Below are 27,865 nucleotides of genomic sequence, written 5' to 3'. Positions count from 1 at the left end.
GCATGTCGCTTCCCATCATGGAACCACTCATGGTTGCTGGTGGGACTCCAGGATTAGCTTCATAACCTATGGCTGTGGCCAAGTTCAAAAAGGCTGTTGCCTGTGTTCTCCTCTAGGACTTTGATGGATTCTTGTCTCACATTTAGATCTTTCATCCATTTTGAGTTTATCTTTGTGTATGGTGTAAGAGAATGGTCTAGTTTCATTCTTCTGCATGTGGCTGTCCAATTTTCCCAGCACCATTTATTGAAGAGACTTTCTTCCAGTGGAGAGTCTTTCCTGCTTTGTCGAATATTAGTTGACCATAAAGTTGAGGGTCCACTTCTGGGTTCTTTATTCTGTTCCATTGATCTATGTGTCTGTTTTTGTGCCAGTACCACACTGTCTTGATGACCACAGCTTTGTAGTACAACCTGAAATCTGGCATTGTGATGCCCCCAGCTATGGTTTTCTTTTTTAATATTCCCCTGGCTGTTCAGGGTCTTTTCTGATTCCACACAAATCTTAAGATGATTTGTTCCAACTCTCTGAAGAAAGTCCATGGTATTTTGATAGGGATTGCATTAAATGTGTAAATTTCCCTGGTAACATTGACATTTTCACAATATTAATTCTTCCAATCCATGAGCATGGAATATTTTTCCATCTCTTTGTGTCTTCCTCAATTTCTTTCAGAAGTGTTCTGTAGTTTTTAGGGTATAGATGCTTTATCTCTTTGGTTAGGTTTATTCCTAGGTATCTTATGCTTTTGGGTGCAATTGTAAATGGGATTGACTCCTTAATTTCTCTTTCTTCAGTCTCATTGTTAGTGTATAGAAATGCCACTGATTTCTGGGCATTGATTTTGTATCCTGCCACACTGCCGCATTGCTGTATGAGTTCTAGCAATCTTGGGGTGGAGTCTTTTGTGTTTTCTATGTACAGTATCATGTCATCTGTGAAGAGGGAGAGTTTAACTTTTTTGACTCTTGGCCTTTTGTATCTACCTCTCTCACCCACAGATTGCTGAGGAACTCTATATTAAGGGAGACCGGACAAAAGATGCAATAGACATGTATACTCAGGCTGGCCGCTGGGAGCAAGCCCACAAGGTAGAGTTTATCAGAGAATTCCACCTCTTTGGGTGTGTTGCCACTCTCCTTGGTTCTCTGATCTCCCCCCCTTCACCGGGTTCCCTGAAAGCCGAGGAGTCCCAAAATAAAGTCTAGAGAGCTTTGATCCCTAACCACAGGGAAAGGCAAGGATAAAGAGGCCCTCATTCCCAAACCTATAATTCTGAAGCAAGCAGAAGGGCCTGAGAGCTGGAAGTCTGAAATATCCCTCCTCAAGCTCTAGTCACAGTGGCAACTTTGTTCCACTCCTGTTCCCAGAGCTCGGTGGGTAATGGGAGCATGGGAGTAGGAATGGATAGATGCCCCAGCACAAGGCATCTCTGGCCCTTCTGCTTGAGCAGAAGACAGTTCTCACTTTACACCTGATGGACTTGGAATTCCCTGCACTGACTAGGAAAGCAGCAGTAAGCAAACTCCTGTGGTTGTTGGGAAAGTTCAGAGTTGCTGAGAAAACAGGTGGCCCCTGAGTCCCGCCTCCCTGGCTGTTACGCATATCCCTCTGCCTTCCTTGGAAACTGGCAAGGCTACTCTGGCTTTGTGTGTCTGCACAGCTGGCAGTGAAGTGCATGAGACCCGAGGATGTGTCAGTGCTATACATCACCCAGGCTCAGGAGATGGAGAAGCAGGGCAAGTACCGTGAGGCTGAAAGGTGAGCTGCAGCCCCAGGGGAGGCATGGAGGGAGATGAGGCTTTGGGCTGCAGGGAGGGACAGGTCTGAGGGTATGTGCCGATGTGCCCTCTGCCTAGAAGGCAGTGACAGAATCTCTTAGGGATGACTCTTGTGGCAGGCATCTGGGTCTAGGAGGCCCTGGGTGTGTCTCCCATCCCCAGGCTATATGTGACAGTGGAAGAACCTGATCTTGCCATCACCATGTTCAAAAAGCACAAGTTGTATGAAGATATGATCCGCCTGGTAGGGAAGCACCATCCAGATCTCCTCAGTGACACACACCTACACCTGGGCAAGGTGAGCCCTCTCCTGTCTCTGCCATCCCTTCCCCAAGCAGGCTTCATGCCCCCTTTCTCCATCCTGACCCACCTTTCTCCAGGAGCTGGAGGCTGAAGGCCGACTTCAGGAGGCTGAGTATCACTACCTGGAGGCTCAGGAATGGAAAGCAACAGTGAACATGTACCGGTCCAGTGGGCTTTGGGAGGAGGCCTACCGGGTAAGTAGTCCAGGTTGCGCTGGGGGCACGTCCATCCCTCTTTCCCACCCTCAGGTGACTAATTCTGAACTGGTCTTGGGTATCTTTGAAAAATGTCCACACCAATAGGCAAAATTTCACATACAGTATGAAGGTTCTGTGGACTACTGAAGTCCATCCTTGGACCCTATGCAGGTTAATAGATCCTGGAACGTAACCCTCTCCCTGTTCTACTAGAAGTACTTGATCCTTGTCAAAGCTGAAGTCGGGTCAGAGGTGAGGTAGCAGCCATGTGCCCCTGCGTGGGAGGATTGCCAAATGCCTTTGCTTCACAGGTGGCCAAGGCTCATGGAGGAGCTAATGCCCACAAACATGTGGCCTATCTGTGGGCAAAAAGCCTGGGAGGAGAGTCTGCAGTTAGATTGCTTAATAAGCTGGGACTCCTGGAAGCTGCCATTGACCACGCTGCGGACAACTGGTGAGGCCCTAAGGCTTCTCCCCACTGGCCCTTTGCCAAACAGAGCCTCTCTATAGAGACAAAGAAAATTGCTGTATAACTGAGAGCATTTCTAAAAACTGAGGCTACAGTGAAGGAATCCTTGGAAGAACTTGATAGAGAGGCAAGAATGAATCCGCAGCTCTGCTCCTCTTCCCTGGGGGCTCAGAACAGTGTTTACTGTTTAACTGTTCTAAAGAGAAGCTGGAGAGAGAACAGGGCTTTTGTTTTGTTTTGTTTTGCTTTTTAAAGATCTTTTTAAGTCCTCTCTACATCCAATGTGGAGCTTGAACTCACAACTCTGAGATCAGGAGTCACTCACTTTATCAACTGAGCCAGCCAGGCACCCCAGAGAGAACAGCTTCTCAGGCCAAGGCATATTAAGTGAGTGTCTTACCTCTGAGTGATGGAAGCATGATTATTAAATGTGTTAAATGCAGGAAGAGCTTTTCTTAAGCAAGCGTTTTTTCTGCTAGTGTAGATGTGCTAGAGAACCAGGAGCCCTGGCTTCCGAGGGCAGTGGGCAGCATAGTGCTGGGAGGCTCGCTGCAGGCCCCTTCCTCGTGCCCATCCGGCCCCTTCACATCTGCCTACGAGGGAAACACAGGCTTTTTCAAGTGTTTCCTGATCCACATCTTCCTTTATGTGTCTGTGTGCTTCCCTGTCACTTCACAGGCATTGTCTTTCTTAATCTGTCCTTTTTCCTCCCACTGTCTTTGCCCTGTTTCTGCTCTTGTCTTACAAAATGAAGTATTGAGTAGGGAGACCTTATTTCCACCTTCCATTTCAGCTCATTTGAATTTGCTTTTGAACTCTCTCGGCTGGCCCTCAAGCACAAAACCCCTGAGATTCATCTCCGATACGCTATGTACCTGGAGGATGAGGTATAGATGTGATTCTTCTCCAGTTGCTTTTGACCCTGACCTCCTCCTGTCTCCTGGCTGCCGGTGATGGTAATCTGCTGCTTATCATGTGTGGCTGCCTTTCTGTACCTGTAGGGTAAATTTGAAGAGGCCGAAGCTGAATTCATCAGGGCTGGTAAACCCAAGGAAGCAGTCCTCATGTGAGTTACCCCTAAATTCCTTTCTCCCATCCTCCCAAGCGCAGCCACAGGACCTGGCATCTGACCTAGTACCAATAAATCTTCTACCCCCTCCGTGACATGGCTGTTTGCCTCCCACTGTCGAGGCTTCGGTCCTGTACTTAGCCTTTCCTGTTCCTCACCTGGGAGCAGGTTTGTCCACAATCAGGATTGGGAGGCAGCTCAGCGTGTGGCCGAGGCCCACGATCCTGACAGCGTCGCCGAGGTGCTCGTGGGGCAGGCCCGGGGGGCCTTGGAGGAGAAGGACTTTCAGAAAGCAGAAGGGCTGCTGCTTCGGGCCCAGAGGCCAGGCCTGGCCCTCAATTATTATAAGGTAGGGCACTGGATTTGGGGCCATGAGAGGAGGGCGAGAGGGTAGGAGAACCCACAGAGCACTACACTGAGCCCTGCCACCAAGAAAGATCCATGGAGTTAGCACTGGGGAGGGGGAAGGAGACAAGGAGGAGAAAGGTCCAAGGGCCCATGGATCAGGGGCTCATAGCACATAGCACCTGCATGGCAGTGGGAAGCTCTTCTCCTTGCCTCTGCCTCCCTGATACCTGTAAACCTGAGCAGGAGGCTGGATTATGGAGTGATGCTCTGCGGATCTGCAAGGACTATGTACCAGGCCAGCTGGAGGCTCTGCAGGAAGAGTATGAGCGGGAAGCTACCAAGAAGGGGGCCAGGTATGAAGCCAGGAGGCAGCAGGTGTCGGCCTGGAGGGTGGGTCACAAGGTAGGCACAGGATAGGCCATGCTGCCCACCCTGTCCCTGCTCACGCATCCTCTCATCCTCTCAGGGGCCTGGAGGGGCTGGTGGAGCAGGCTCGGCAGTGGGAACAGGCTGGGGAGTATGGCCGTGCAGTGGACTGCTATCTTAAAGTGCGGGACTCCAGCAGCGGCAGCCTGATGGAAAAATGCTGGATGAAGGTGAGGCCTGCCACACGCTTCCTGGCCCCCGGCTTCCCGGACCACCCTCACACCCAGCACTCCTCAGTTGTTCCTTTTCCCTCCTGTGCCTCTCTGTTCACTCAGGCAGTGGGTATCTCCGGAGTGTTCACTGGATGCTAGAGCCAGAGCCTAGGAAGGCTAGAAGAGGGGATCTAAGGCAGAGCCAGAAATTGGGGGAAATTAGACCAATGGGCCTCAATTAATTGCGTATCTCAGTGAAAACTAAAGGATGTGATTCAAGATGGAGTTCAGAGAAGGGTGAGATCTCTGTGGGCTGTAGTGGTCAGGGAGGCTTTGTGAGGGAGGAGGTAGGCCCAGAACCAGAGTTGGAAGGGCAAATCCAGAGACCAGGGCTGGGGCCATGTGGAGGCCATGAAGAAAGCAGAGGTTCTTCCCCTACCAGAAGCTCCTGAAAAGAACCATCTAACAGATTAAGCCAAGCCAGCATGTTTCATATAAACATGCTGTTTATAAAACATATAATCACATTTCTAAATGTGATTCTAAAACAAACATATAATCACATTTTTAGTATCTTAGAAATTGGGATGCATGTGAAGTTTTAAGTGATGTGTCTAGGGCGCCTATGTGGCTCAGTCAGTTAAGTGTCTGATTCTTGATTTTGGCTCTGGTCATGATCTCAGGGTTGTGAGATCTAGTTCCACATCGGGCTGTGCACTGGGCATGGAATCTGCTTGAGATCCTCTCTCCTCCCTCGACCCCTCCCCACTCGCATTCTCTGTCTCTCTCTCAAACAAAACATAAATAAATGATGCATTTTTGATTCAGAGAAATATGGTATTAGGAGTTGTGGGGAGGGGGTTGAGATTGATCATTTCCCTAAATAAATGTTGGTGTGGTGATGCCCCTGCAGAATTTCCCTCAGATTTAGGAGGCCTTGTAATTGAATAGCCCCTAGAATAGTTTGGAGAGAAGGAAGTAGAAAGGATTGTTATGCAAATTTAGCAGATTTAAGCAGCAGATGTTGATGAAGCATCCACTGTGTTTTACTCTGGAGCATTGTTTATTAGCATCTGTGCATGACTATACCCTCTTCAGATTAGCTTCCTGGATGGGGCACTTTAAACCTTATCTTGGCAAACAAAGAAGGTGAGCCAAGATAGAGGAGAGACCAGGAGGATTGGCATAGACTGTCACTAAAATGGACCACGTATGTGGAAATTAAAATCTGGTAAAGTTGTCAACATCACAGTGGACATAGAGTAAACTTATAGAATGCTCGGGTTTGTAGAATTACTGAGTTTTAGGGTTGGAAGGTGTCTCCAAAGTCATCAAGATCAGCACTGTCCCAATAGAGGTAGAATGCAAGTCACAAAGGTAAGTCACACATGTAAGTTTAAAAATTTCCTCGTAGCCGCATTCAAATAAGTAAAAAGGAACACAAAAAAATAATTATATTTTACCTAATCAAAATTTTTTTAAAATCTTATTTATTTATTTATTCATGAGAGACAGAGAGAGAGGCAGAGACACATGCAGAGGGAGAAGCAGGCTCCACGCAGGGAGCCCGATGCGAGACTCAATCCCAGGACCCCAGGATCATGACCTGAGCCGAAGGCAGATACTCAACCACTGAGCCACCCAGGTGCCCCTCAAATATCTTTTTTTTTAAACATTTTATTTATTCATGAGAGAGAGAAGGCGGTGGGGGGCAGAGACATAGGCAGAGGGAGAAGCAGGCTCCGTGCAGGGAGCACGATGTAGGACTTGATCCCGGGACTCCAGGATCACGACCTGAGCCGAAGTCGGATGCTCAACCGCTGAGCCACCCAGGTGTCCCCAAATATTTCTAAACTCATTTCAGCATGAAATCAGTATTTTATTGATGGATATATTATTGATATTATTTATTTCTCAATTTATTGAGATATTTTACACTCCTTCCTTCGTATTAAGTCTGTGAAACCCAGTGTGTATTTAAGCTGATAGCACATCTCAGTTGGAACTAGCCACATGTGACTAGTGGCTTCTGTTCCAGATGGTACAAATTTAGACCAGTCATCATTCTTACAGGTGAAGAAACTGAGGCTCAGGAAACACCAGCACAGGGACGCCTGGGTAGTTAAGCAGTTGAACATCTGCCTTTGACTCAAGGTGTGATCCCAGAGTCCCAGGATTGAGTCCCACATCAGGCTTCCTGCATGGAGCCTGCTTCTCCCTCTGCCTGTGTCTCTGTTTCTCTCTCTCTGTGTCTCTCATGAATAAATAAATAAAATCTTTAAAAAAAAAAAAAAAAAAGGAAAGCCCAGCACAAATAGCTGCAGAATGCCTTCTTTCTTGATACCACGCTACCCAAACTCTGTGACAAAGAACTTGAGAAACCAGTTTGAGGTGGTAGGACCAAACGCAGTGACCTCAGACAGCATAGCAAGTGTCTGATAGAGGAGCTGAGAGGAACAGGTAGGTCCACTGTGGTCTTTTCAAGGCTCTGAGGAACTGTGAGGGACCATGAGACAGGCCTTGCCCAGGAGGGTAGAAGGTAAAGGAAAGTGCAGGAGAGAAGGTTGGTAACTGGAAGGAAAAAACAGAGACTGAGGACATGTCTGTCATGTATCTGTCTCTCCTCCCCATTCAACCACTCAGGCGGCTGAACTCGCCATCAAATTTCTGCCTCCCCAACGCAGTCTGGAAGTAGTTCAAGCTGTGGGACCCCAGCTGATTGGAATTGGAAAGCATAGTGCAGTAAGTAGAGTGCTGGAACAGAAAAGAAATAGATTCCATGGGGAGGGCTGGAATGATGCCATCTACACCCAGGAGGGTATGTGAGGTAGGCCTCCTGGGAGGTGTGACCTGCACTTAGTTCTGTGGAATCACAGATTTCTCCAGGCTCTGATTTCCCACCATGCAGGCAGCAGAGCTCTATCTGAACCTGGACCTAGTCAAGGAGGCGATCGATGCTTTCATTGAGGGTGAGGAGTGGAACAAGGCTAAGCGTGTGGCCAAGGAGTTAGATCCCCGGTAAGCTCCTGACCCCTTCTCTCCAAGAAATTCTTCCCTTGCTTCTTTTTGTAAAGAGAAAGAGGAGGTTCTCATGGGAAGGGTGTGCATTTTGGGACCATGCAGTGCTAGATCTCTGCACATCTTCGCAGGTATGAAGACTATGTGGACCAGCATTATAAAGAGTTCCTCAAGAACCAGGGCAAAGTGGACTCGGTGAGACTTGCAGAGTTAATAAGAGGCAGAATGCATGAAGGCTCAAGGGATTCTCTCCCTCCTCTCTCCCCACTCATGTCATCTCTGTCCTCTTAACTCTCTTTTCCACTGATCCATAGCTGGTGGGTGTGGATGTGGTGGCTGCTTTGGACCTGTATGTGGAGCAGGGCCAGTGGGACAAGTGCATTGAAACAGCTACCAAGCAGGTACTGCTGTCCTCCTCCCATCCGTAGTTCTTCTGGATGTTTGCCCTTGGCTCCCCTTGACCCAGAGCTCTCTCTCTCTTACTTCCTCCAAAGCCCAACCCCAAAGATCCATACCCAGCATCATCAGAGAATCAGTCTTCGATCCTCTTGAAACTGGGGTTAGAGGCCTAGCTGGGCCTGACTTGCATAGGCCTTTGCCTCCTAAACAAATCCATGGCCTCAAGTTAACCACTCCACCCTCACTGCCTGGTCCTACTGATCCCAACCTTCCCATGCTTCTCCTCCATCCCCGGGACAGAACTACAAGATTCTGCACAAGTACGTGGCTTTGTATGCGACTCACCTGATCCGAGAAGGTGGCTATGGCCAGGCGCTGGCCCTGTATGTGCAGCATGGAGCCCCTGCTAACCCACAGGTACCAACCTGCTCCTTGGAGTGAATGTTTCCTCAAGGAAATTCTTACATTCTCCTGAAGAACCACCCATCCCCTCAGAAACTGTCTTCTCAAAGCATTCTTTTAGAGAGCATCAGGCCCAGAGACCCCCACTGACCTCTTCTGAAATGTACAGCCTCTACAGATTTATCATTTGAGGAAACCTTCAGCAACCTCCTCATGCTCTTAGCTCACACAAGGAACAGAGATGAATCCTGCACTCACCTCTAAGGTCTCATTAGCTTCCTTCAGAGACTAAACACTGCTCTCCTATCTGAGCATCTCAGCTCCCTGGAACATTGGCCCGTTAACACTGTGACTGCATTCGCATTCACACATTTGTCCACACGCAGAGCACCAATTGTAAGAAAGTTATTTTCTTACTCTTCTTTCTCTTCCCTAAAAATGATCAACACTTTCTCCATCATTGCCCCCTAGCCCCTCCACACACATACTGCTTGTTTCCTCTTTGGCCCCACATGTACTTTCTCTTCTAGTTATTCATTCTCACTCAGCTCTCCTTTCCCAACTACCCCTAGAACTTCAATATCTACAAAAGGATCTTCACCGACATGGTGAGCTCACCTGGGACCAACAGTGCTGAAGCCTATCACAACTGGGCTGATCTTCGGGATGTGCTCTTTAACTTGGTGAGAAAGTCAGGTCCACAACAGGGTGACAAGTCTACCCCACCTCTCCCTGTCCCTAGCTCTTCTCTCATGCACACAGATGGACTACACCTTTGTCTGTCCAGGTTGCCGGTAGCCGACCACCCTGTGGCTCTGGCTCTCCTCCAACTCTGACCCAGGCTGTGCTCTCTTCCTGCTCTAGTGTGAGAACCTGGTGAAGTCTAGTGAGGTCAACTCCCCAGCCCATGAGGAGTTTGAGACGATGCTTCTGATTGCTCATTACTATGCCACTCGCTCAGCGGCCCAGAGTGTCAAACAGCTGGTGAGATGGGAGGGGAGGAACACTCCGTCTTATGGACACATCTTCAAATGTATCAGGCTGAATGAATTCAAGTCCCAGATGCTCCAGCTTGGTCTACTCCTCTCCTAGTTTCTCCTATGTTTAAAGAAATCTTTAGCCCTTTAGCCTCACTGAGGATGGTCTTCTTGGGCTTCCTGGGCTCCTCCACTGGCCTCCTTCAGGCTCTCTGCCCACATAGCTCCAGCGTCATTATAAAACATTCAATCCCCACAATTTCTGTATTGATCTCTTAGAATACATCCTTTTGGCTTCTTCGGGATAGCATATTGTATATTTACTGTGTGTACTTGCATGATAGAAATAATCTAGGCCTAGTTCTTTGGGGAGATGAAAAAGACTAAGACCCAGAACCACTCAAGATCCAGAGCAACTGTTTTTATTGGTTTTCTGGTTCTGGGGCTGCCTTACTTATAAGATCACTGGTTTGGTAGCTCAGTTGTTCCAGTGCCAGGATCATAATGCTTTGACTTTAATCTGTAGGAAACTGTGGCTGCCAGGCTTTCTGTTTCGCTCTTACGCCACACCCAGCTACTACCTGCAGACAAGGCCTTCTATGAAGCAGGCATTGCTGCCAAGGTGAGCTGGGACAAGGAAGGGTGTGGCCGAGGAGAGAGGGAAATCAAAAGTTGGAAGGTAGAGTATCTTGTCTGCTCAGGTAGAGCAAAGCTGAGTGTGAGGCTGATATTATGGAGGACATCATTTTCCTGTGTCTTCCTGTGTTCCTCCCGCTGCATCCCGGAAAAGCAGCATCCAAGCCCAGCTGTTCACTCCCACTTGCACCTTCTCTCGCTGCAGGCAGTTGGCTGGGAGAACATGGCATTCATCTTCCTCAACCGCTTTTTGGATCTGACTGATGTGAGTAGAGAAGTTGTGCCCGGAGGGTGGTTTTGCCTGTCACCAGCTGTGTCTATCTCATGGCTGCCCACTCTGCTGCAGGCAATTGAAGAAGGAACTCTGGATGCCCTTGACCACTCTGACTTTCAGGATACAGACATTCCCTTTGAGGTGCCACTTCCAGCCAAGCAGCATGTGCCGGTAAGGTGACGAGATTGAAGAATGGAAGGCCTCACCAGTGGGAGGCATTGTGAAAGGAGGACACTTCATGTTGGTCCTCCTAACCTTTGTTATGGGCATCAGCTGGCAACATCTTTGGAAGGGCCTCAGCCCTCAGTTTTCTGTCAGTGAAAGTAGAAGCAGAGAAAAAAAAAAGTGGTGACCATGAACCCCATCCAAGGAGGATCATGTATGGGTAAAAAAATAGATGATGCACAGGATGACGGTTTAGTAAGACTCCTAACTCACCACCTTCTGCATGCCCTGCCCTGTGTGAAGCTACTGCTCTTCTGTCTTTCCCAGGAGGCTCAGAGGGAAGAGGTTCGAGACTGGGTACTCACGGTCTCAATGGACCAGCGGCTGGAGCAGGTTCTACCTCGGGATGAGCGTGGTGCCTACGAAGCTTCCCTGGTGGCAGCGAGCACTGGAGTTCGGGCACTACCCTGCCTCATTACAGGTACAGAACCCTGTAGCCCCCCACATTCTGTGGTGGGTGGAAAGGGAAAATAGCAGGACCAAGAAAGTATTTGACTCTGAAATCGCTCTTGGTTTTCCCCCTCAAATGCCAGTTCATCTTTTTTTCTTCTCCCGCAGGGTACCCCATTCTGAGGAACAAAATTGAATTTAAGCGGCCAGGGAAGGCAGCCAACAAGGACAACTGGAATAAGTTCCTTATGGCTATCAAGGTTAGAGAGGGAGATGGGGATCCCTGGGTGGCTCAGCGGTTTGGCGCCTGCCTTCGGCCCAGGGCGCAATCCTGGAGTTCCGGGATCGAGTCCCACGTCGGGCTCCCAGCATGGAGCCTGCTTCTCCCTCCTCCTGTGTCTCTGCCTCTCTCTCTCTCTATGTCTATCATAAATAAGTAAATAAATAAATCTTAAAAAAAAAAAAAAAAGGTTAGAGAGGGAGAGCAGCACTGAAGGAAACCACAAAACCAAGAGAGGATGGGTGGGAGTGTCAAGAAGGCAGGTGCAGGCCCTGAACTCTGCTCTACCTTCTAAGATGGGGCTGATTTTCTTTAGAGAAGGAATGCTTTTCCTTAGCATTAATGTTCCTCTCTTGTTCTTCTGTTTGTCCACAGACTTCCCACAGCCCCGTGTGCCAAGATGTGCTGAAATTCATTAGTCAGTGGTGTGGAGGGCTACCCAGCACCAGTTTTTCCTTTCAGTAACTGGGAGGGCTCAGGGAGGAGTTACTGGATTCTCTCCCTCATTAAAGTCTTGTAGGTAATGGAGACCACTGTGTTCTTTGATCAAAGTCATCCCCAATATCAATCTGGTGCCCTTTTCCCAAAAGGAATCATAACCAAGTAGAAGGAAAGAGTTCTTTTATTACAGCTGTTTACGTCATCCTGGGGTTTATGTCACCGTTGTGAACTGAGCCTCTGGATTGGCACCTGCTCTGTTGAAGGGAGAACGGGGGTCAGAAGGCAAGCAGGACAGCAGAGGACCTGACCCGGTTCTAAGAGTGGTTCCCTGCCTCCACCCTCTCCCAGGCCCCACTCCTCATGGATTACCTGTCTTAAGCCCAGCTTTTCTGCGATGCCTGGATTTCCTGATTTTGATCCAGTAGCTGCTCATTTTCCTGCCTTGTACACTTAGGAAGGTCAAGGTCTGTCAGTTCTTCCAGCTGTCGGGATGGACGGAGTTACTACTCCTGCCCTGAATTCCAGTTCAGCACCTTTCCCACACAGCCAGTCATTGCTGAATGGACTTTCTTGTCCATCCTCCTTACCTGCTCCTGAAGCCCTTCCTTCCTGTAGGGCCCCACCCCACGGAGAGTGAGTGCAGCCACGCAGCAGTAACCAGACAGGGCAGCCTCCGCTGCAGACATGAACACAGAAGGGATCCAGAGAGCCAAGGCTGTATCCTGGGGCGAAGCAGGAAGGTGGGGAACTGAGAGGGAGCAGGGCAGGCATGTAGGGGAGGCTGACAGGCCAGGACCAAGACCTGTAGGCTGCAGAAAGGCTGAGAAGAGCACGCACTCACATAGATTCTCGTGGGGTCAAACGGGCAGTCAGCCCGCCCAGGCCCCTGGTCTAGCGGTAGCAAAGGATCCAGCAGTCCTGGATGGCAGTCAGCAATAAGACGACGGCCACCGTTGGCCACAGTGAGCGACACGGCAAGGAGGAGGCCCAGGGAGCAGGCGGCGGACAGGAGCAGGTTCATCAGCGCTACGGCCAGCAGGGCCCAGTGCTGACGGGCAGAAGATCAGGGTGAGCGGGCAGATCAGGGTGAGCGGCTGCGAGCGCCGCTGACTCTCCCACTGATAATATACTTTGGTTTCTCTATTTGAGGCTCCTCCTCCCACTTGAAGATGAAGCTGAGTCAGGTCATTTCCCTGACTCAAGGCCCCATTAAAGCTCCAGAAATCCCCTCTCACCAGTCGTGGGAGCAGAAGGTTCCTGGATGCCAAGAGGGCCACAAGTCCCACGGAAACACTCTGGAAGACACAAAGCCTGAAGGCTGCGCCGCTCTACGGCCCGCCGCCCCGCCGCCCCGCCCCCACGCCCGCGGCCCCGCCCCGCTCACCAGCAGCCCGGATCCCACGGAGATGACATTGGCCGTGGTGTACTCCGGGGTGACGGCGCCGCGGGGATTGGCTACGTGTCGCAGGACTGTGCCGTGCAGCACGGCCCCCAGGAGCAGGTTCACGTGGCCCACCAGGATGAGCGCGAGGCCCACGCGCATAAGCCGCCGGGGGCCGCTGGCCGCGTCTGCAAAGCACGGGGGAGAGGCAGGCCTGAGCCGGGAAAGGAACCGGAGGGCCCCCCTGGTGGCCACCCGAGTGAGCGGAGGGCTGTGGGACGGGTCCCCGGCGGACGCAGGGCAGCGAACCAGGGCCGGAAGTTACCGAAGGTGTAGAGGCCGCAGCACCTCATCGCGGCCCTCCGCGCCCAGCCGCAGGGCAGCTCTACCTGGCCTCGCGGCCCCGCCCTCGCTCTCCCGGCCAGTTCCGCCCGCTCCGCACCTGGAGGCCCAACCCCGCGCCCCGGGCGGGGCTCCCAGCCCGCTCCCTCTAGCGGGGAAGGCGCGCAAACACACACACACACACACGGGACGCTTTAGCAAAAAGTAGACTTTTATTACAGCAGCAACTGAGGCGAATCGAATGGCCCCCCAGGGCCACCACTGCAGCACCACCCTTCTCTCCCGCCCTGTCCGCCCCAGCGGGATTGTAGAATTCAGCTCCCCCAGTGCCCGTGGGCCTCCTTTCCACACAGGCTGGGCGGGAGCCGGCAGATCAGCTACTAGCCCCCAACTAGAAGGCGGCTGCTGAGAAGGCCCAGGCCCACGTCTGTGCAAAACAAGTAAACAAAGTGCAGAGGGGAGGAAGAGATGGGGAAGGGGAAGGTGATGCCCAGAACCAGGGAGCCCCAAAGCCCTCCTGAATAATAAAGGAGAGAAGGGGCTTCACAGGGTAATACTGACTGGGGGGGGAGAGGCAGGAAGGCTGCGGGCGCGTCTAGTGACGGCTGCAGCTCTGATTAGGGGCCTGGCCCGGGTGAGCTCTAAGAGGAGACGGTGACAGCGGCTGAGTTGAGGGTGCTGTTCCTGGCAAAATTGAACTTGTTCAGAGTCTCCTCTAGCAGAGAAGTCAGTCGGCTCTGGTCAGCCTGGAGGAGAAGAGCTGGGTGAGACAGGGCAAGAGGAGAATGCAGCAGCCAGGGCAGCTGAAGGCAGAAAAGCTCACCTCGCTAATGAAGCCCAGCTGCACCAGCTCAGCTGCCAACTCGGGGATGTTCTCATCTGACAGAGAAAAGGGAGACGGTGAGCACAGTGTGGGAGTCAGGAGCCCAGAGCCCTTCCAACAGCCCTGGTTGGGTTAGCCTCGCTGCGAAAGAACGAAACAAGCAAAACTGTAGGATCTCCCCTCCAGTTTTAGGAGCTAAGATATTCGTTCTTTGTGCGTCGATGTGCTGCTGCCTTGTAGCCTTCTTCCCCACCCCTAAGAATGTTCCTCACAGATAAGGCTCACGGGCTCTCATGCCCTGAGGGAAAGGAGAGACTCACTTGGCATCAGGTCACAGCTCAGGTGCCGGTTGAGTTTGTCTTCCAGCTTCAGAAGAAGTGTCAGCTGGAGAATAGGATGGTCAGAAAAAGGCTCCTCTTCTCCCCCCACCCCCAGCCACCTAGCCCCATGCAGCCCTTAGCCCTGAGCCTTACATGGTGTTTGACACCCTCCTCCACGGACTCAATGTTGCACTGCATCAGCACCACCTAGGGAGAGGGCACACAGAGGGTCATGACAGGAGACACTAGGCCATAAAAAGCCAACAGCTGGAATATTTTCCAGTCCACAGGAACATTCTTTTCTCTGAAGGACAAAGCCTTATTTGATGTGTCCTCTTCTCCCCAACACCATGACCAGAGACCTCCATCCCCGCAGAGCCCCACCTTGCGGGTCTCCACCTCAGCTGGTTCGGGTGTTGGAGTCTTGACAGAGGGGGGCACAACAGGTGATGTCACCTCCTCCTGCTGTGGCTGCTGGGGCCGAGGTAGCCCAAAGGCTGTCAAGGGGTAGATCCCATTCCTAGGGGGAGGTCAGACAGGTCACACAGGCTCTGTGAATGCCTTAGAACACCCACCCTGCTTCCTCCAGCAAGGCTTTCCTCTCGACCTTCTCTCACCTGACATCTTCAAGGAATTTATCCAATTCCAGAGCTGGTGACTGAGAGTACCTGCAGAAGAAAAGAGAGAAAGCACACAAAAAGGAAGGAAATAAACAAAACAGATTCAACAATTCCCAAAAAATGGACAGTTGACAGAACCTTCGATGGTAGTGACAAATCTGTCCCTTTCAGATCCTCTAAGTTAGTTACTCACAAAGTCTGAACTGGTTCTCTTCCTGGTCCTGCAGGGATTTCAGCCAGTACAGCACTGGTATCCATGTTTTTGGTGATCTCCTCCAGAGCATTCTCAGGGATCATGTCTAGAGGGCATGATAAGATGGGAAGTTACGGAGAGATAGATTAATGTCATGGAAAGCCCAGGAGTCCTGGGGGGTAAAGAACTCCTTTGGAAATGGAAGAGGGAAGAGAGCATGCCAGTGATAGTTATTAAGGCTCCAGATGGGAAGAAAATTCCTAGTAGGGCCAAGAAGACTCACGTTGGTGTCCCACAATGCAGTGGGCAGCAAGGAGTTTGAGCGAGGGCACTTCAAACAGTGCTGGGTGGAAAAGAAGTTCTCTGGCTGTTGGTCTGCGAGCAGGCTCAGAATGCAGGCACTTTTGAATGAACTCCTAGAAAAGGGAACAAGGAAGGAGAGTAGGCATCTGGCAACCAGGCCACCGCACTCATCGTGCTACTTCATCACTCATCATACCTAGCACAGGCCTACATACTAGGTGGTCAGCACCAGTTGAGGGAACAAACTGCTACATGTATCTGAAAGGGCTCTAAAGATGCTGAGGTATAATATGAAAGGTGCTGTTCACTGGTTTTCTGGTTTTAATGGTTTTTCTACTCTCCAACCATAAACTTTTTTTTTTCTATTCAAACTTACGAATTCTTTTTCCTGATTTTCTACTTCTCTGCTTTATAAGCCCACTCACTGCCTACCTTACGTTCCTCTCTTTCACCAAAGTTCACCTGTTTCCAAACCTATCTGTTGTGCTCAATAGTACTCACCATCTTTTTATTTCTCAAGCCTACTACCACAATTTCCTTTGTCTCCTACAATCATTTATTAAATTTACTGGCTTTCCCCAAGCTTCCTCTACACATACAGCCTACCCTTCCCACTTCCTGTAGGCCATAACCGGGCTTTTCTTTTCCTCCTTACAAACTCAAAGGCCAAGGTCATATGCCTAATCTGTCACTTGAATGCTCCAACCTAACACATTGAACCAGAAATTTACTCCACACTAACCTAGCTGTAACAACTACCTAATGAGTTACAAACTATCCTTGTTCAGACCTTCCTGTCCAGCCTTTTTTTTTTTTTTTTTTTATGATAGTCACAGAGAGAGAGAGAGAGAGAGAGAGAGAGGCAGAGACACAGGCAGAGGGAGAAGCAGGCTCCATGCACCGGGAGCCCGATGTGGGATTCGATCCCGAGTCTCCAGGATCGCGCCCTGGGCCAAAGGCAGGCGCCAAACCGCTGCGCCACCCAGGGATCCCTGTCCAGCCTTTACTTAACTATAATCTACCTACTGATTCATAAAGCTACATCCTTTAAATCTTAGTTTGTTATTTCAGGGCACTTTTCCCACCTAAAACATACATACATACAACATACATACACACACACACACAAACACACGCATACGAAACCCTAAATGATGGATTTAATTCAAACTCATCAATTTGTTTAACAATATCAAGATGGGGGCAGCCCGGGTGGCTCAGCGGTTTAGCGCCGCCTTCAGCCCAGGGTGTGATCCTGGAAACCCAGGATCGAGTCCCACGTCAGGCTCCCTGCATGGAGCCTGCTTCTCCCTCTGCCTGTGTCTCTGACTCTCTCTGCCTCTCATGAGTAAATTAATAAAATCTTTTAAAAAATAAATAAATAAATAAAATAAAAATATCAAGATGGTTGTCTGATAGCATATACCAATTACCTTGAGGTAACCATTAAATTATTTACCTTGACACAGATACACCTATATTAATATACAACCTTTACCCTCAATACTACCCATCTTAAACCCTTAACCTGTGTGTGTAAAAAAAACAAGGTAGGCACCACCTAGGAAAATATTTAAATATTCACTGCTTTTGCCTGTCCTTTCTGCTTTCTGTTCTCTGGCTCTTAGAAGACAGCATATTCCAAGTAAAAAGGAAGAAAAACCTCAAGACATTTCAAACTCTGCTTATGGAGTGACCCAAAAGATTATTACCCTCTGTAATGGGTCTTCTAGAAGCTGGATGGCACTGCTGATAGCTTCCTGTGGCACATATGAGGACTCTCCATTGCCCTGAATCTCCAGCACTGCCATCTGCAGTGAGAGGGAACAGAAAAGACTTCAGAATTTCAGTGCTCCAGAATCACTCCCTCAAGACCTTAGTTGGCCTCCCCTCCCATCTTATAATCTGATCCCTTTCCATCACCACTGCTTGTGGTTTCCTCACCTCCAGTGCACACATGCCAAAGGAGTAGATGTCTACTGCTGTTGTCACATTAGTGACCTCTAGGGAAAACAGAGAAACCTTTGGTGAATCAGAGGATAGGGGCAGAGGGTGGCAGAAATGCCTTTTAAAAACTTTATGTATGCCAGCAGAAACTAGAAGTTTCAGTTCTATTACCTCTGGGCCTCAGGTTATAAGGTGGAAACCTGGGGAACAGAGAGGGCAGAGAAACTGAGGTGCCTCACCTCCATACTCCGGTGCAAAGAAGTGTAGGTTCTTCTGCTCTTCCCGACAAGTCTTCACATGATTGTTGATAGTGTCAGGAGCCACTGGGAGTAGGGGAGATACCCACAATCTGACCACCATCAACAAAGCATAGTCTCACTCCAGAGAGAGGTTCCCCAAAAGCCAAATTCTCTCCTGAAGACTCTTAACACTGAAAGTGCAAACCTGTCCTCTTCTTATCTTGAACCACAAACTAAACATGAACACCACCTACTTCCCCTTTCTTGGGTCTAGCGCTTCTCACTTAAGGTCCCTAACTCAGTAACAACAAACATACCACACTAAACTAACAGGAATATGGGAGCCTTGGGCTGGCCAAGCAGCAATGGAGGCTAAGGAAAACCTTCCCCCAAACTCAAGAATAACTAATCCCTGTCACATGAAAATGTTTGGTCTAGTTCTTTCAGACACCTGCAAATTAGCATAAAAACGTAGGCAGCCCTTCCTAACCTGGGACAATTTAAAGATCTCAGAAACTTGGATAAAAAAGAGTAAGAAGGATTAACAATACAATTAACTAGACAGCCTCCTTCTCACCCAACTTTGCTGACTGAAACTCAAAACAGCTCAAAGCTGAACCAACACCCTTGAATCATTCTCATGTTTAATCCACCAAAATGTGAAACTCCTCCTCTACTCTCTTATTCCTCAACATTCCTGCCACAGGCCTGAACGAGGAACCAGGGCCGGGCCCAATTTGGACTCACTCAGATCATAAACAATGACTACGAATCACAGAGTGTCTAGGAGCACAGTATGATTTAGGGAACCAGCCTGATGATGAAGGGAAATAAGAATCCAGGACATAAATGGCCGGCCAGGCACAAACCACAGGAAACAAGCAAATTATGGAAGGGCAAGCAGGTGGAGGGCTGGTAGGGAGAAGCCAAGCAGGCATAAGTAGGCAGGGAAGGTAGGGGAACGGGGCTTGCTCCCACGACTGCATGCACTGGGCAGCCGCAAAGAGGAGCAGAGGGAGCACAAACGGAGCCCCAAGTGGGGCAACAGGGAGCTCTCACCATTAGCAAAAATCCTATGAAAGACTGTTGGGAACAGAGCAGCCCGTAAGCGGGAGGGAGGAAAACAGAGAAAAGTTGTGAGCGATGGAGCAGCCAAGCCCCAGACAAATGGACACACAAACCACACACAAACACGGCACACAGAAATGTTATACACTGCACACAGATACACGGCAAATGAAAGCACTCACAGCAGACACAGCCTGGAACCTCCTTTCGTAGGGTCTGGCCACAGGGGCTCAAGTCAGACCTTAGACCCATCTCTTGCCCTTTCCCAACTTCCTACTAAGATCTCTGGATTAACCCACTTCCCTCCAAAAAAAATGTTTAAGATTAGACCCTACCCCCTAATTGACTGGCCTATCCCTATGAATAACCCCTAGCAGAGTCCTATCTCTTACCACCGGCCCATACCTCAGAATTTTGCTCTACTCTCCCACTCCTTTCATCTTACCCCCATGGTTCCCAAATTCCCGAGGCTCCCCTGCCCAGAACCTCTCCCTCCCCTCACCAGAGCCAATCTTGATGAGTCCGTTGTGCTGGATGAAGATGGTGTCACAGGTCAGGTTCCCATGGATGATGGGGGGGTCACAGGAGTGCAGGTAGCTGTGGGGGCACTGGGCTGTTAGAGGGGCCACTGGGAAATTAAGGGCAGGGGGAACCCAAGGGTTAAGAGGAGCAAGGGCCTGGTCTCCTGCTGGTCACCACAAAGATAATCCCCACACTCTGAATCTCCATTATGCCTGATGAGTTAAATAGCTGGATAAGCACTAGGAGAAAGAGGTGGGAGATAGTATTGTGGTTAGGGCATTACAATGGACCCTTTAAAAGACCATAGGGGCCTAATCTTGACAGTAGAGGACTCAAAAAAAAAAGTGGGCTAAAGCAGAAAAAAACAGCAGAGTAGTGCCTTAAAATCTCTTTGGAGGAACTAAACCAGAAACTAAATCAGGGGAAAAACACTAACCAGATGCTACTTACCTAAGGGCAGAGAGGATTTGCGTGCACCAGCGCTTCCAAGCCTAGAAACAGTGTAGTCAAAGAGTCAACAGTAATCCCTTCTCTTAACCCTCCAACTAGTATTCCTCCATCCCTTCCTGCTTAGCTTCATGATTAATATAATCTTTTTAAAACACCCAAACTAGCCTAAAGCTTTGTCTGCTCTCCCTTCATACCTTTTCATTCATAGTCTTGTGATTCTTTTTGGTCTTCTTCAGAAATTGCTTTAGACTCCCAGATGACATGTATTCTGTGATAAAAATGACCTGGAGAGGCAAAACACTCAAATAAAACCTTAGAGTAGGAATGATTCCCTATCTGATGATACATATACCAGATATATATTAGATCTGAAACCTGGTGGTGGTGATTATTTTAAGTTTCCCTCCTTTTGTTGTTAGCACCACATCCTTAGATTTAACAGGACAAAACCAAACAAACAAACAAACAAAAAAAAAAAAAAAAAAGAAAAGAAAAGAAAAGAAAAAACCCTACTGAACAATAAAAGCTATGGAAAGGAAACAAAAGTTCGCTCATTTCTGCCCCGTCCATAACCAAACAAAAGGCATCATAGATCATAGTAGGCAAAGCCCTACTCTCACCTCCACAATAGCTGATTCCAGTTTTGTTTCAAAACTATCTATTTTCATCTCTGAATGTAAAAAGAACAATAAATGTAGCTAGTCTCTTTGCAGTAAGCTCAAGAAAAAGTTCTTACCCTGGCCTTGTTCTCTTTAATGTCAGCCCAATACTTGTGAAACTTAACAATGTTGAGATGTTCCAACTGAATCAGATTATCAAACACAGCACGGACTTTTTCCTGAGGGCAGAAGAGAGAGTGGGATACAAGGTTCAGAAATTACTGTAATCCTGAAAAGCCATTCCCTATCCCTCCCCAGAAATGATCTAGCCCCAACATCCTCTCTTCCTAATCAGCTTCTCAACACCAATTTCTCTTTAACACCTGCATTCTAATGCCCTACGGGCTACATTCTTCACCATTACCTACCTCCTGCAGCTTGTAGTTCTTGCGCTCAGAGAACTGGACCTCATTCCACACAACCTCTACACCCTCCTCTGTATCCATGGCCAGGTATGCACTGTCAATACCTGGTACATTCCGTTGATTCACCTGAGAAGAAATCCAAATGGAAAGGAATTACTAAAGTTACCTTATAAACCATTTCATTTTTATTTTTTTTATAAACCATTTTAATACTCCAAATGATCATCCTCTCCTAGGCTCTGATCTGTTAAAGTTTGGTGTGACCCTTTGAGACTTTCCCTTTCCACTCCCCCCAGAGTGACACTACCACCACTTTACCTCCTCCCGCCTCTTCTGCCAGCGTCCACATGGTGACTCTTCCAAGATCTCAGACTCATCTTCACTTTCTTCTTCTTCCTCTGGGGAAGCAGCTGAGGTGGTAGAGGTCACAGGAGGTGACACTGATGTCAGGCCAGGAGCTGAGGATGAGGATTCTACCTTTGGGTCTGAGCCACTGCTGACTACTGTCTGGGACTCCCCCTCCGACATGCTGGAACGAACACTCAGGCCTGTATTGGTTGGGGCAAGGATGAAGGGAGAAGGCAGAAAGGGTCAGGACAGATCTATAAAGATTTAATCCTGGGGCACTTGGGTGGCTCAGTTAAGCATCCAACTCTTGATCTCAGCTCAGGTCTTGATCTCAGGGTCATGAGTTCAAGCCCCATGTTGGGCTCCATGCTTAATCCTAATAACCTCATCTGGGATTAAAAAACAAAACAAAACATCGGTCTCCCTTGTTTCCTTTAAATCCAAAGTCAAACTAATTCTGTCTGAACATTGAAACATTAACTACTTCTTAGTCTAGAGAAGTCAAGCTATAGTGGTTGAAGATGACCCATGAGGAGTGGCAACCCTAAGATTTATGACAATATAACTCCCATTTTTCAGGTTCAAATGAACAGCCAAATCAGGGACAGACACCATTCCTTCTCAGCAATACTCACCCAACAATCTTCCTTTAAATCTTCACCTGCCTTTATGTGTTCAAGAACAAAGCTGCATGGCCCTATTCAGATGACTCTAGACCCCAAAATCTTTCACTGATTCAGCCCTAAGTCTGGACCTGTAGCACTCTCAGCCAATTTATCCAGATGAAACCCTCAAGCTAATTTATTCCACTAGAATTCTGGCATTTGCTATCCATTCCTCCTACACATAGATCAAGTCTACCAGTCCATGCTGAGGATACCCTTGGGCCAGGTAACTGGCAGTGGTTAGTGACTTCATCCCTGATGCCCTCACCTCCCCTGTGATGTGAGTGTGCAAATGGGTATTGGTTAGCAACATTTTTTTTCATTCACTCATTCAACAAATATTTATTAAGCACTTACTGTAGGCCAAGCACTGGGCTAGGTACTAGAGATAAAATAGTGAATAAAATAAATGAGATGCCCACATTTATGGAACCACAAATTTTTTTTTTAAGTTGTGTTTTTTTTTTTTTTTTATATTTTATTTACTTATTCAGGAGAGACACAGGCAGAGGGAGAAGCAGGCTCCATCCAGGAAGCCTGATGTGGGACTCGATCCCGGGACTCCAGGATCACGCCCTGGGCCGAAGGCAGGCGCTAAACCGCTGAGCCACCCGGGCTGCCCTGGAACCACAAATTTAAACAAATCTAGAACTTTCAGCTTCCAGCTTTCATTTCATCCAAACAGCTCAAAGGCTCCACCCTCAGGGATACCAGATCTGACAGAGATATTCCCTCATAAACAAGTAACTCAAGGAGTGCTGGGTTGGCTCAGTCTGTTAAGCATCTTCCTTCAGCTCAGGACATGATCTTGGGATTGAGCCCCGAGTCTGGCTCCCACTTCCCCTGCTCAAGCTCACTCTCTCTCAAATAAATGGGTAAAATCTTTAAAATAAAAAAATTTTTAAAAAGAACAAATAACTCAAAATACAGCAATTACAAGAAAAAATACTATATAGTACAATATTTTTTTTTATGGCACATGGCTATTTGGAAGAAAAAGAATTCTCACAAGCTAAATGTCGCTAACTTATCCATACAGTCACAGGACAACCACTGAATGTTATTCCATATCTCTAAGAACAAAGTCTATGACGGAGCTGAAACCTGTGTGTGCTGGGCTCAAAGGAGTGCTCCATATGAAAGTGACATTCTGGAAAGTAGACTTCCTCCTCTAAATTCAGAATACAGAAGCCTCTGATCAACAACAATCTTTCAAAAAGCTCTTATTTTAGAACCCCTTCTGCCAATCTCCACCCCCAATTTACACTATGTTTAACCCAAATCAGATTCTTATTAAGATGACATTCTAGTAAATACCAGATAACCATAAAGCACTACAGAGAAAATCTGGCAAGATATTCTTTGCCTGTTATTTTCTAGGTCCTGCCTATCATAGACTTTATTCAACCAGACAAGAAAGCTGTCTTAGTAATGTACCAGAACACCAGTTAGAGACCACTTTCCTTTTTCTTTCCCCCCTAAAAAGCAACTAAGAAAATGGTAAGAAAGTTCATAGAGATTACTTCCTAGAGCAGCTATATTTATAGAATGCATCTTGAATCTGAACAGCTAAGTAAAAATTCCAGCTAAATGACAATAGGAAATACCACTGGAGCTCCAATACAGGAAGCCTGTAGCCAATGGATTCTAAGGAAACCTCTTGACCCAGGTCACAGGCAATCCACAGTAAAGCACCACAATAGAAGCCAAACCTTTACCAGTCACAGCCGTGACCTTGTCTTCTCCCTCCCCAATCTTTCCCCAGCAGGCAAAACCAAGGCACTGCCCAAGATGCCCTAGCACTTCCCCTCCCGATGAAGAAACCTTTGCAACGCTTTTCTTCTTAGGGTCGTTCAGAGGTTTAAGAGATCACATACGGAAAAGGCCATTCACGCCCCTACAAGGGAAACTCCTCGCCGCTTCCAGCCACCCCGAGAATACTGTGTTCACTTCTGAGCAGTGTAGGTAGATCGTCGCGCAAAGTTTTTCTCGGAGACTTTCATTTATTGGACTGCAGCCCCTCTGCATTTCAACTCCTCAGCAACAGCTCGCAGGCCACAGGCCTCTGGGCTGCCCTCACCCCGAGCCGACCAAAGGGCCTCCGGGAGCCACAGGGTTGTGTGGTCAGACGTCAAAGCAAGCGCAGGGAACGGCCTCACGCTCCAACAGGTCCCCTGCCCGCCGTCTGCTTGCGAGCGCCGCGGGTCCCGCAGGCCCGGGAGCCAGGGGCGGCCACCTCATCAAAGGCCAGCCCCGCGGCGCCGTCAGGGGCGCAGGCCACGCCCCCGCGCTGTCGGCGCGCCGGCCTCCGCCAGCAGGCGCGGCCCCGACGCTGCGCTTCCGCAGGCCGCGGGGCCCGCCACCGCCGCCCCCGCCCCCGCGGCCGGCCCCGCCTCTCGTCAGCCCCAGTTCGACACGAACGCCAGGGCCTCGCGCCCCGCGCCGGCAGAATTCCGGGTGGCCGCCACTCAGGGCAGGCCGGGAGGGCCCGGCCGAGACTGTGGGGCCGGAGCGGCCCCTGGGCTCCGGCGGGCCGGGCCTCGGGCCGCCGAGCGAGCAGAGCAACCTCCAGACACCCGCCTGCCGGGGTCCCGGCGCGTCGGGCCGCGGAAGCCGACCCTTCTGTCCGGTCGCCGAACCCGTCCCTCCCGCTCCCTCCCCTCGGCGCTCACCTCCCGACTCCGCTCCCCGCAGCCTGCGCTTCAGCTCCAGCTCGGGTTCGGGGCCGCGGACCAGAGAGACTCCCTCACAGCTGCGCTCCGCAGCGCAACCGAACTGCGGGCCCCGCCCTCGCGGCGTCCAGACCAACAGATGGGCGGTGCCGCACTGCCGTTGGGTTGCCATTGGATGAGGCGGCCAAGGTGGGCGGTGCCCCGGGAAGACGGCCGCTCGCTGCCATAGTCTCCAAGCCGGTCTCCTCCCCTTGAGCCTGTCCGGTTGAGACCTCTCGGAGGCATCGGTGTGTTGGGTCTCGGCTGGGGTTGGTCTCACTGTCCACCCCTCCGTCCAGTCCAGATGCCCCCGATGAGTCCGCCGGGCGAAAGGAAGGCCTTCCGTCTCCTCTTGAAGGCGCCATGACAGTTCTGTCCCGACTAAAAGACAAAAGGAGCGAAAGACGTAGCCTCAAACCGGGAGGAGCGCCCACCCACTTTGATTATTTGTAAGGGGCGAGACTCCGCAGGACACCAGTTCTTCAGCTTAAAATTTTTCCTGAACGTATCCTGAAAATTGCATAGCACCGACCTTTGCCAAAACTTTGCAGGAGGTTTTCACAGATGACTCGTTTGATCCGTATAAGAAATTGAAATGCTGACTGACACATGCAAAAAAACGAAATCAGAGGCATTAAGGCTATTCACCAAAAGTTGATAGGAGCCAAATCTAGCATCCAAACAGTAAGATTTATCAAAGGCTTCCTTGAAAAGATGTTTGGAAAGAATTTGGATTGACTTCAATGAAGCGAAAGGGAAAGATCCGGGGTGAGCCCATTGGTCTGCGAAAACTAAACGCTGAGCCTGAGCGGTAGAAATTCGCTCTGCCATTAGACGTATATTTTGAAGGGAGGAGGATGAATCGGTTTTCAGAACTTGGCAATGCGATAATCACTAAAATTCACTGTCCTTAAAGGATATCTCTTAATCCTCTTAACTAATGTGAAGAAGAATACTGTATCTGGCAAAAGCCCTCTCGTTTTCTTATCTCTTCATCTCAAAATACTTTTGCAACCAATCTTTCATCCTTGATTCTTTTACGTTTCAGAGGGCTCACACATTCTTTTAGAAATCTGATGAAAGTTATGGATCTTGTTTTGGATATTTAGGAAATGCATTTGTCCCCTAAATTTAGCATATAATTTCAAAAGAGTGAAGTTAAAAATCTTTTTGTTCTAATCTTCAAAGGAAGGTTGTTTCTCCCTTTCTCCAGGCTAACCCTTTCTCCTTGTGGGCTCCAAGGCAATTGGGGCACCTGCTCCCTTATAAACATTCATTAAATATCAGTTAATATTATGATAGTTTCCCATTCTCTTCTGTTTGGACCTTATCATTATTAACCTTTCCTTTTTAACTAACTCCTTCTTTCAAATATGCATAGAGGACCCATGAGTCTTCCAGCTCTCATTTTATTTCTAACTTTTCATGTTTAAACAGCTCAAACACTGCATTTTTGCCACCTCATTTTTTTCTGCTTTAATAAAATTTATTGTAAAAAATATTTCAAAAATATTTATGTAATATCTTCTATGTGCTATGGTCCACTGTTTCAATTGCCTTATGACATATTAACTCATTTAATCCTTACAGGAATCCTATGGAATATTGTGAATTAACAATTGCTATAGAATGTGAAAATCTCTTGTAATCCTATTTCAACAGAATAATTAAGATTTTGATGTATGTATCCATTTTTCTGTGCATGTATTAATATATGTGTATATAATTTAAAATGAAAGCAAGCTGATAATACATAATCTTTTTCAAATTACTACTTGTTTTTCTTTTTTTTTTTTAAGATTTTATTTATTCATGAGAGACACAGACAGAGGGAGAAGCAGGTGCCATGCAGGAAGCAGGAAGCCCGATGCGGGACTCCAGGATCATGCCCTGGGCTGAGGGCAGGCGCTAAACCACTGAGCCACCCAGGGATCCCCTCATATAGCACTATTTTAATCTTTTAGCCACTGTGAAGTATTCCATTGTCCAGCGTTTAATTACTAACTACCAGGGGGCATCAGGGTTATTTCCAACATTTATTATTATAAGTAAAGCTCAAGTAAAGTCTTGCACATATCTTTGCCTGCTTGTGAAAATTATTTTTATACAGTTATATAAGTAGAATTGCTAAGTCAGGAGCTAAGAACATTTTAACTTGAATGGATATTGCCAAGTTACTCTTCAATATTAAGAGTATGTAAAGGGGACACCTGGGCGGCTCAGTGGTTGCGCATCTGCCTTGGACTCAGGGCATGGTCCGGGGGCCCCCTGGACCAAGTCCCACATCGGGCTCCCCTCAGGGAGTCTGCTTCTCCCTCTGCCTAGGTCTCTGCTTCTCTCTGTTCTCTCAAGAGTAAATAAATCTTTAAAAAAAAAAAAAAGTATGTTAGGGTTTAGAGGCACTTGAGTGGCTTAATCAGTTAAGCATCCAACTCTTGGGATCCCTGGGTGGCGCAGCGGTTTAGCGCCTGCCTTTGGCCCCAGGCGCCATCCTGGAGACCGGGGATCGAGTCCTACGTCGGGCTCCCGGTGCATGGAGCCTGCTTCTCCCTCTGCCTGTGTCTCTGCCTCTCTCCCTCTCTCTCTCTCTCTCTCTGTGACTATCATAAAAAATTAAAAAAAAAAAAGCATCCAACTCTTGATTTCAACTCAGGACATGATCTCAGGGTCGTGGGATTGAGCTCTGTGTCAGGATCCTTGCTGAGAACAGTATGTGCTTGAGATTCTCTTTCCTTCTCCCTCTGCCCTCACCATGCACCCACATATGCTCTCTCTCTAATAAACCTTACTTTTAAGAAAGCAGTTTTAGGTTTACATCAAAATTGAGAAGGTTCAGAGATTTCCCATTTATTACTTCACCCCATGTGCATAGCCAGTATCAACATCACTCACCAGAAAGATATACATTTTACTGAGGACAAACTTACATTGACCTATCCTAATCACCCAAAATCCATAGTGTACCTTATGGTTCACTCTTGGTATTGTACATTCTATAGGTTTGGAAAAACATCTAATGATATATATCTATCATTATACAAAGCATTGTTACTGGTCTAAAAATCCTTTGTACTCTGCCTTCCTAACCCTAGCAACCACTAATATTAATCTCCATAGTTTTG

At 48.5% G+C, this 27,865-nt stretch overlaps 3 protein-coding genes across 7 annotated transcripts in view; 1 reads left to right on the top strand and 2 right to left on the bottom strand.

Annotated features, from left to right (window-relative positions):
* Positions 1-11,870, top strand: part of IFT172 (intraflagellar transport 172) — a 37,172-nt gene extending 25,302 nt beyond the window's left edge. For 2 of the 3 annotated variants that reach the window (XM_055327033.1, XM_055327032.1), the window contains exons 26-48: positions 1,002-1,091; positions 1,664-1,761; positions 1,944-2,079; positions 2,162-2,278; positions 2,593-2,735; positions 3,544-3,637; positions 3,752-3,816; positions 3,988-4,168; positions 4,411-4,520; positions 4,634-4,763; positions 7,389-7,487; positions 7,654-7,763; positions 7,895-7,958; positions 8,078-8,164; positions 8,463-8,579; positions 9,137-9,247; positions 9,429-9,548; positions 10,068-10,163; positions 10,383-10,442; positions 10,524-10,622; positions 10,944-11,097; positions 11,235-11,326; positions 11,722-11,870. In XM_055327033.1, coding sequence (XP_055183008.1) covers positions 1,002-1,091; positions 1,664-1,761; positions 1,944-2,079; positions 2,162-2,278; positions 2,593-2,735; positions 3,544-3,637; positions 3,752-3,816; positions 3,988-4,168; positions 4,411-4,520; positions 4,634-4,763; positions 7,389-7,487; positions 7,654-7,763; positions 7,895-7,958; positions 8,078-8,164; positions 8,463-8,579; positions 9,137-9,247; positions 9,429-9,548; positions 10,068-10,163; positions 10,383-10,442; positions 10,524-10,622; positions 10,944-11,097; positions 11,235-11,326; positions 11,722-11,811 — 2,463 coding nt within the window. In that variant the 3' untranslated portion in view covers positions 11,812-11,870. The remainder of the gene's footprint in view (positions 1-1,001; positions 1,092-1,663; positions 1,762-1,943; positions 2,080-2,161; positions 2,279-2,592; positions 2,736-3,543; positions 3,638-3,751; positions 3,817-3,987; positions 4,169-4,410; positions 4,521-4,633; positions 4,764-7,388; positions 7,488-7,653; positions 7,764-7,894; positions 7,959-8,077; positions 8,165-8,462; positions 8,580-9,136; positions 9,248-9,428; positions 9,549-10,067; positions 10,164-10,382; positions 10,443-10,523; positions 10,623-10,943; positions 11,098-11,234; positions 11,327-11,721) is intronic. The other variant, XM_055327034.1, reaches the window with a different exon arrangement.
* An 80-nt stretch (positions 11,871-11,950) lies between these two features.
* KRTCAP3 (keratinocyte associated protein 3) lies at positions 11,951-13,622 on the bottom strand. 2 transcript variants are annotated; one of them, XM_055327039.1, is made up of 7 exons: positions 13,494-13,622; positions 13,172-13,356; positions 13,023-13,082; positions 12,629-12,835; positions 12,375-12,509; positions 12,157-12,269; positions 11,951-12,041 (listed from the first exon to the last, which is right to left on the bottom strand). In XM_055327039.1, the coding sequence occupies exons 1-6, from the start codon at positions 13,519-13,521 to the stop codon at positions 12,162-12,164; spliced, it is 723 nt and encodes a 240-aa protein (XP_055183014.1). In that variant the 5' UTR covers positions 13,522-13,622; the 3' UTR covers positions 11,951-12,041; positions 12,157-12,161. The 2 variants fall into 2 exon arrangements, with proteins under 2 accessions (XP_055183014.1, XP_055183013.1); XM_055327038.1 differs by having other exon boundaries at positions 11,951-12,036; positions 13,494-13,605.
* Positions 13,623-13,702: 80 nt separating this feature from the next.
* Positions 13,703-24,831, bottom strand: NRBP1 (nuclear receptor binding protein 1). 2 transcript variants are annotated; one of them, XM_055327036.1, is made up of 18 exons: positions 24,705-24,831; positions 21,338-21,567; positions 21,023-21,145; positions 20,732-20,833; positions 20,190-20,279; positions 19,996-20,036; positions 19,526-19,620; positions 17,956-18,039; positions 17,714-17,772; positions 17,482-17,580; positions 15,750-15,882; positions 15,467-15,572; positions 15,271-15,321; positions 15,038-15,173; positions 14,807-14,860; positions 14,654-14,717; positions 14,334-14,389; positions 13,703-14,256 (listed from the first exon to the last, which is right to left on the bottom strand). In XM_055327036.1, exons 2-18 carry the CDS (start codon positions 21,545-21,547, stop codon positions 14,152-14,154), a joined length of 1,608 nt encoding a protein of 535 aa, XP_055183011.1. In that variant the 5' UTR covers positions 21,548-21,567; positions 24,705-24,831; the 3' UTR covers positions 13,703-14,151. The 2 variants fall into 2 exon arrangements, with proteins under 2 accessions (XP_055183011.1, XP_055183012.1); XM_055327037.1 differs by lacking the exon at positions 24,705-24,831 and adding an exon at positions 23,910-24,177.
* Positions 24,832-27,865: the final 3,034 nt, after the last annotated feature.

The sequence above is a fragment of the Nyctereutes procyonoides genome, unplaced genomic scaffold (assembly GCF_905146905.1).
Source record: "Nyctereutes procyonoides isolate TBG_1078 unplaced genomic scaffold, NYPRO_anot_genome, whole genome shotgun sequence".
Lineage (NCBI taxonomy): Eukaryota > Metazoa > Chordata > Mammalia > Carnivora > Canidae > Nyctereutes > Nyctereutes procyonoides.
This window is presented reverse-complemented; position numbering and strand designations above follow the sequence as displayed.

Excerpts from the sequence above, each read along its gene's own strand:
- KRTCAP3 (XM_055327039.1), bottom strand. The coding sequence starts at position 13,521 with ATGAGGTGCTGCGGCCTCTACACCTTCG. Across the intron at positions 13,083-13,171 it reads CCGTGGGATCCGGGCTGCTG|AGTGTTTCCGTGGGACTTGT; the intron begins GTGAGCGGGGCG and ends TGTGTCTTCCAG. Across the intron at positions 12,510-12,628 it reads TTGACCCCACGAGAATCTAT|GATACAGCCTTGGCTCTCTG; the intron begins GTGAGTGCGTGC and ends GCTTCGCCCCAG.
- NRBP1 (XM_055327037.1), bottom strand. The coding sequence starts at position 24,060 with ATGCAGAGGGGCTGCAGTCCAATAAATGAAAGTCTCCGAGAAAAACTT. Across the intron at positions 15,883-17,481 it reads TAGAAGACCCATTACAGAGG|GAGTTCATTCAAAAGTGCCT; the intron begins GTAATAATCTTT and ends TCCCTTTTCTAG. Across the intron at positions 14,257-14,333 it reads AGCTGGGCTTCATTAGCGAG|GCTGACCAGAGCCGACTGAC; the intron begins GTGAGCTTTTCT and ends CTTCTCCTCCAG.